The 7500-nt window shown below is 42.5% G+C and overlaps 1 protein-coding gene across 2 annotated transcripts in view; it reads right to left on the bottom strand.

The window, feature by feature from the left end:
- Window positions 1–7500, bottom strand: part of LOC122262559 (uncharacterized) — a 63964-nt gene that overhangs the window by 3778 nt on the left and 52686 nt on the right. For both annotated transcript variants that reach the window (XM_086532874.1, XM_086532873.1), the window contains 3 exons: window positions 5589–7500; window positions 4770–5072; window positions 3555–4362 (listed from right to left, as the gene is read on the bottom strand). The exon at window positions 5589–7500 is cut by the window's right edge and continues 244 nt beyond it. In XM_086532874.1, the coding sequence (XP_086389000.1) occupies window positions 3555–4362; window positions 4770–5072; window positions 5589–7500 (3023 nt within the window). The remainder of the gene's footprint in view (window positions 1–3554; window positions 4363–4769; window positions 5073–5588) is intronic.

Below are 7500 nucleotides of genomic sequence, written 5' to 3'. Positions count from 1 at the left end.
CCATATCCATCACCCATCCACCTCAAACATTTGTTATTTGCTTTACCAAAAGTTTTTTTTTTTCTTTTTTTTTTTTAGAAGTTATTACTGATTCAGACTAGTCTTACAGATAAAAAGTAAGGATAAAAGCTTGTAAAAGGAGGCTGCATAGTTACAAGTCATAGCCACAAGAGCAGAGCCTACTCCCAAAAAATTACAATATATTTCATACCAACATCTGCTAAATTCTGCTAAATATAAATAATAATCTATATCCCTAATCATCATTCTCTTCCGTCACTTCTTTTTCTCTTTTGCTACCACATCTCATTGAATTGGAGTCAAGATAATTGTACACAAAAATAGAACAGAACTGTGAAAACCTTTTAAGATCATGAAGTAAAACCTGAGAGAGAGGGGACACACACTTATTATTTGATGGGGTACCTCCATAAAAAAAAAAAAAAAGGTTGGGAGAAAGACAGAGTGTGAGAGAAGGAAACAAAACAAAGGCATACCAAGGTTAGGTGACATTATAAAAGGCCTCCTAAGTTCTAGAAAGGGTTTCAGCACATAGAGAGGGATGACCAAGTTATCAAAGTCAAATTTTGGTTAAACAGATTCTTTGAGAGGATGAACAACAACAACAACAACAAAAAAACTTCAATCACCATATCTTGTCAATCAAAAATCAGAAAAAAAAGAAAAAGAAAAAGAAAAAGAAAAGAGAGAGAGAGAGACAAAAAAATATAAACAACTGCAACATACATGATGTGATGTTATGCTCTTTTTGAATAGAACACATTACATATCACTCACTGTTTTTCTAATACACAATTTAGCATCTCATTCTGAATTACTCTCATTGACTCCCGTCTTTTAGGCCTAATTGGTGGTGACATGCATGTCATGACACCTGTATGCAATGGGTTAACAATCTCTATCCTAGGATTTTCCTATCGTTTCCCTTTGATTTTGAGAAAAATCTGAAATACACAACCCCTTATGCTTATATATACACGCACTATGAAAACTCAATACAAACATGCTAGTGGAAATTTAAAAAAATCTAGGATGAATATTCTCTTTAGTCTGACATCATTTCATCATTCCCTCACACTATTTTTTGTGTGCTTCTAATATTTAAATTTCCCCTGTATGTCCTCAAAATAAGTGCAATTACCTTGTCCATATTTTGCAAAAAAATATTAATCAACCCCTGAGAGGCCATGCTGCCTTATGATCTGACACAGATAAGCACTAAATAATCACTTTAAATCAGCTAATTCAATTTGCACATTTCATCTTTTGGGCTTTATTTTTGAAATCAACAGACTTAAATACTTTACAACAGTTTTCTGGCTTCCTATAGAATAGTGGTGCCAGTGCCTTCTTTACCTGAGCATGACTAAAAACAGCATGTATGTCCTTTTGGGGTTACCATGCTATGACAAAAGAGACATAAATATTGTAACAATTTTTCACTTCTACAAATACTGAGGAGCAACATAATCTTCACATTACATGCATATCCTTACCCTATCCCCCAATAAGATCAAGATATAATTATAATAATAATAATAATAATAATAATAATAATAATAGTGATGGTGATAATAATAACAATAACAACAATAATATTAACAATGATGATGATGATGATGATAATAGCAATAATAATGTTTATAATAACAATAATAAAATCACCATCAATATTAATAATATCAATAATATAAATATCAACATTATCATTAATAATACTGATATCAATATTTCTAACATCAAAAATATCACTGGAAATAATATTATAATATTGGTATTATCAATATTAATATCAATAATAATATAAATTATAATTCTATCAATAAAGTTACTGGTCTTAAAAATTGCATTAATGATAATATTGATAATAATAATGATAAACATATTAATAATAAAAACAATACCATTAACCATTATCATTATCATCATTACTAATAAATATGTATAAATATATATAGGATATGTAGGTACTTATTTTCAATCTCTGTTTTTGTGTTTAAGTATGCATGTGCATCTGTATTTATATACTTATTTTTCAAAAGTATAATCAACTGACATAATGCTTTCATTCATTTACTTATCCAGCCAGAACACTGGTTCCTAATATCATTAATTTAAATTAATTAGGAGGTCAGCTTTTGCCCAATTCATTGCCAAAGATAGGTCAGAAATCCAATTCCAATGATACATATGCACCTTTTGAACCATTCAAATTTCTGTTAGCATCTCTACAGTAAGTGACTGAGTTTGTTTAAACTAATCTTATATTATGTTGCAAATGACTACTATTTTTCCTATTATGGCATCAGTAAATTAAAGTAATTATTTTCTGATTCCTGTAATGATCACACAAACTTTAGAAAAAGTTATAATTTTTCTTATAAATGATGGTGGGACAATTGATTCACATTCATAAGGTTATTCATGTAAACACTGGATATCTATCAGGAAGATAACTATACAACTCATTTACATTTTCTTACATATAATATGATAATTAGATCTGCGTGTGTAGGCAACACTGATGAATGTCTATGTGCAGATTGAAATATTTCAACAATTTTTATCAAACAATTGTTGGTGATATTCAGAATGTTGTGAGGAGTGTAGCATGTCACTGCCTTTCTTAATCTGTAGGTGAGATGTGGAGACTCGTATTTGATGCCGATTTGATCTATGCCAGAAGGAGATGACGCTGAAGTCAGTAATGACATTGAGGCCATGCCAAGAAGCATGACCTAACAGCTTGAGATATCACTCGGTGGGCAGTTGCATGCCCTTGCTGTATTGCATTGTCGATGGGAGCAGCACTAGGCAAATATATGCCCTGCACTAGGCAAATATATGCCCTATCATGCAAGAGTTTATTTCCTAAAACAGGACTGCACTTTATGAAATCCTCTAGCAATGATTGGGTTAGGTAGCATTTAACTAATTGACCACCAATGGCACCTAATCTTATCATAGGATATATTGGCATGTATATTTGCCATAGCGTCTTTAAATGTTCAAACTATGTTTGTAATTGCTTCTGTTTCATTTTTTTTCTCCTTTAATATCAAAATAAACTAAATTTGTTAGTTTTTCACTCTACTGCTAAGGTCACAATCAGTGTAAGAATATAAAAGAAGACCTGTTATGACTTTAAATAAAATGTTCCCTATTCTGCTCAAGGGTCTCTAAACATCCTAACACCCACATACGGAGCTATTGCAATCATTTCAAAACATCACAAAACTGATAAAGATCATTACACAGAGTCCATAAGCATCTGAAACCTTTGGCAAGTATTTGATACATATTAGTAAACACCGCCAGATTACACTATATCCCAGAAATGTATTTCGTATCAATGTAAGTGCCTCAGATCAATATATTGGTCATATTAAGTACTGATCCCTTAAATCAATTTTGGTTGGGTCATGAACAATAATTTTCTTTTCACTTGCCCTAATCTAGAAAGAAAAAACAAGAAACAAGAAACAAGAAAAAAGAAAAAAGAAATATTATAAAAATCAAACTGGTAAGCTTACCTTTAGCAGTATTTGTGACCAATCTGGAGGCATCGCCGAAGGTATTGCTGTGAAGTTCTAACCGAATGCTGCCCGCACTGTCACTTTTGATCGACTTTGCTAACGCGTCCGATATCACAATACTACCACTGGGCAAGCTGGACCCTAGGACAATGTTGGTGCTATCACTGCTGCCCGGCCGTGCGTCCGTCACCTGTGCGTCTCTCACCAGTGTGGTGGTTGTGGAGGGGTTGATTCGGATAGGTTGCGTGGTCGAGTTTCTGACCCCTGCAATGGCCACGTTACTTAAGGTTATAGTTGGAGTGTTGGACAAGCCGTTTTGCAAGCTGACAACAACAGGAATGTGGTTTTTGTTCCCACCGGTGTCCAGTTGCAGCACATTCCCCACAATATTGATAGCACCATCGTTTGTCTTCACCTTTTTATTTTTATTTTTGGCACTGATGGGCGTGGCATTATTTTTCAGGGCGTCTGGCTGCGTAGGCCGCTTGAGCGTGGCCGCCAGCGCACTGCCCATAGTGTTACCAACGTGGATGTGGCCATTGTATCCCGTGCTCACACTGATGCCATCCTTACTCGCCGAGCCTGACGGCACCGCCAGTTGCAACTTCTTGGCCAGCAGCGGCTTCACGTTGACAAATCTCTCTTGCGTACCACCAATGTTTAAAGTATTGCTAATGCTAGAGTCACTGAGAACGGAGGCTGGGTGCGGCTTTTTCAGGGCGTTTCGGAATGCACTGCGCAACAGGTCAGTACGATGGTCTGTTGTCAGGTGGCCACCCAATCTTCTGCAGTTATATGAACACGTCTGCAAGAGAGCAACCATAAATTAGTATTTACTTTTTTCCTTAGCTTTTTTCTTTCTTTTTCTTTTATTATGGAACCCGAATAAGATGAAAAATTTACAAGTACATACATGAAGAATATGAAACTGCAAGAGAAAACACTGACAAAATTGTAACTAATTAAACATTAATGTGATATATCTATGTCTCATAATATAACAATAATGATGAAGATAATTATGATGACAATTGTTATAATAATAGTAATAATAATAACAATAATAATAATAATAATAATGATAGTAATAACAATTATAACACTAAAAATAATATGGAAAAAATCCAGCTCCTTTCACTTTCCTGTTGAAAGTACTTAACAATGACAACATCAATCAATCAACCATACAAACAAATCACTCCTTTAACTTACAGCGAGAGGTTTGGGAGGCTCGCGGACATAAAAATTATCGGCAGGTACAAGAGCCGGAGCAATCCTGGGAGTGGGCGGCCAGTATGCAGGAGAGGGGGGCGTAGCATGGATGTGCGACGGGGTGCTGGGAGGATCCATGGGATGGTGTAGGGGGGGATTGGGAGAGGGGTCGCCTGCCGCCACGAGGGTGGACGCAGTGCCCCCCAGGGTCTTTACCAGGAGGGGGGAAGTGGCCGCGGCTCCCCCCACCACCATTCCTCCGCTGCTGGTGGTGGCCATGGCCGGCCCGCGAGGAGGGGTGCCCTGCAACACACAGTCACATGCCAACCAACACAACACACACCACAACGTGACGCACTCTCTAATGAGGTTTAGAGAGTGCGGTCATGTAATGGGAAAATAATTTAAGAAAAAAAAGTATTAATATTTCAAATATGTATGCACAATCCCTGAAGTATGTATGCAAAGGTACTTCCTCTCTGTGACTAGCAGCGGAAATTACCTAAAAGAGGTATAATAGTAAAAAAAAAAAATTAAAAAAAAAAGTAGAAAGACAGAAAGAAGAAAAAAAGGAATGAGCCAGGGCTAAAAATCTTAATGGAAAAAGGTGAACCTTTGAATGCAGTGCTCGGAGACTGGCCCGCAGCGAGCATCGTCATCCAAGCACGACCAATGCATACTGTATTAGCAGAGGGGGTTGGAGAGGCCAAAACACTGGCTGGCAGGTGAGATGCACCAGGTGACTGATTATGGCATCAAACAAGAGCACACCAAGCAGGATGGGCACTCTTGGGAGGTGGCCCATGCGGGCGCACTTACCTGAATCTGGCCCGCTGCTGCGTCCGGCGGTTTGGCGGCCCGCGTCTGTGCCTCCTTAGCCGCCCGGTGCTCCAGGAGCAGGTCATCAAACTTTTTGGACCTCCCGGGCACAGCACGGCGCAGCGATAGCGAGTGCGTCTTGCAGGTAAGGGAGCGCGTGCAGGGCTTGCCCGTCTCAGCCACCACCACCCCGCAGTGTACCTCTGGGTCGTACTCGCGGTCCTTGAGTGGCAGTAGCTTCCTCTCGCCCGGTTTCTTCTTTTTGTTGGATTTTTTGGGCGAGGGTGTGGGGGGCACCGGCGTGAGGGTTGTGTTGCTGCTGGCTGTGGTATGCTGCGTGGGTGTGTGTGTGGGGGTATGAGAGGGTGTGTGTGTGGGTGTGTGGGACGGGGTGTGTGTGGAGGTGGCGGGCCCAGGGGATACCAGGTGCTGTCCCCCAGCTGTCGACACCACAGGTTTCTTTAGGGTGGCAGCCAGGGTAGGCATAGAGAGAGAGGGTTGCGTCGTCACAGTCGTAACAGACGGTTGCGCACCAGCCCCAATGACCACCGTGATGCCCTGGCTGGTCGCCGTCGTCCCAAGGGTGGGCGCGGCGCTTATGGAGTTACCTACCGGGATGCCCGTCGTGCCGGGGGAGGGGGACGGGGCAGGGGTGGAGCTCGGCTGCTGCAACAAGCCTGCTAGCTGCGACTCCAGCCCACTGTTGCCCCCCTGCTGACACAACTGACTTATAGAATTCACCGCTTTCGTTAACTCATCACACTGTGACGATATTTTCTCAATCTCATCAAAACTAAATGAGTCTACAGGTACTTCAATAAGATCAGACTGAGTAGTGTTGGTGTACTGTCCCTGCACTCCACTCGACACAGCCTGAAAGTTGTGAGTCGAGGGATCGGCGTCCAACAAAACCTCTTTTGTGATTTGCTCTAGAACGGGCATTGATAACTGTTCATTATTGTACTGTTGTGGTAACACATTCTGATTACTTAAATGTGGAGGTTCAACATAATTGTCCGTATTTACAGTCTGTTGGTCCAAATAGGTAATATTACCGCTGTCATTTAAGTAGCACTGAGAATTATTGGGAAGAACGGTCTGAGCCAGGTCTGAGGAATCAGGAGTGGCGTTGAGCACGGCGTTGAGGTCCGACTCGCTGACGGTGGCCAGCAGGTCAGCCTGAATCTGGTTCAGGGTGGCCATGGACATGTGGCTCATTGGTACTGGCACCGAACCCATGGCCTGCGAGTTGGAGATCATCCCGCCGGGCCCCGCACTCAGGGAGCTGCCGTTGCTTGTCACGCTGCCACCCGCCAGGCCCTGTGCCTCTACAATGTCGTGCGTCCCCACAATGCCCGAGCCCATGTCCATGTTGGAGCTGGCGATGAGGTTCTGTGAGGCCGTTAGTGCCTCCGCCTCAGCCTGCAGCATGGCAGAAATCTTGTTGACCTCCTCTTCAACGCTCGACACACTCTGGCTGGCTATGTGCACCCCTGCCAGGGCCGTACCTGCCATGGTGGCTGGGGGTACGCTGTATGTGGTGAGGCCTGGGTGTGTGGCACTAGGGCAGGACACACTTGGGGGGCCCACGCTGGGGGGACCCACACTTGGAGGCCCAACGGAGGGAGGACCCACACTCGGTGGTCCCACACTGGGTGGGCCTATGCTGGGGGGCCCCACACTGGGTGGAGGGCCAGCATGTGAAATGGGGTGTGGCATAGGGTGCTGAGGCTCTGGAGGGGCCGGTGGGGGCAAGGATGTTGGGAGAGGCTGTGGAGGCGGCACCAGGGTGGGCCCACTATCCAGACCCTCTTCTGTCTTGACCTCTGTCTTGAGCTGGGACAGCGCCAGGCCACTCGGGGATGACAGCTCGCACACAGGGGAGTCGGGCAACAACGCCCCCGCCCGGCTG

This window comes from Penaeus japonicus, unplaced genomic scaffold (assembly GCF_977035675.1).
Source record: "Penaeus japonicus unplaced genomic scaffold, GWHDUDI00000001_assembly GWHDUDI00000038, whole genome shotgun sequence".
In the NCBI taxonomy this organism is placed as follows: Eukaryota; Metazoa; Arthropoda; class Malacostraca; order Decapoda; family Penaeidae; genus Penaeus; species Penaeus japonicus.
Note: the sequence above shows the minus strand (reverse complement) of the source record. Positions and strands in the feature narration are given on the sequence as shown.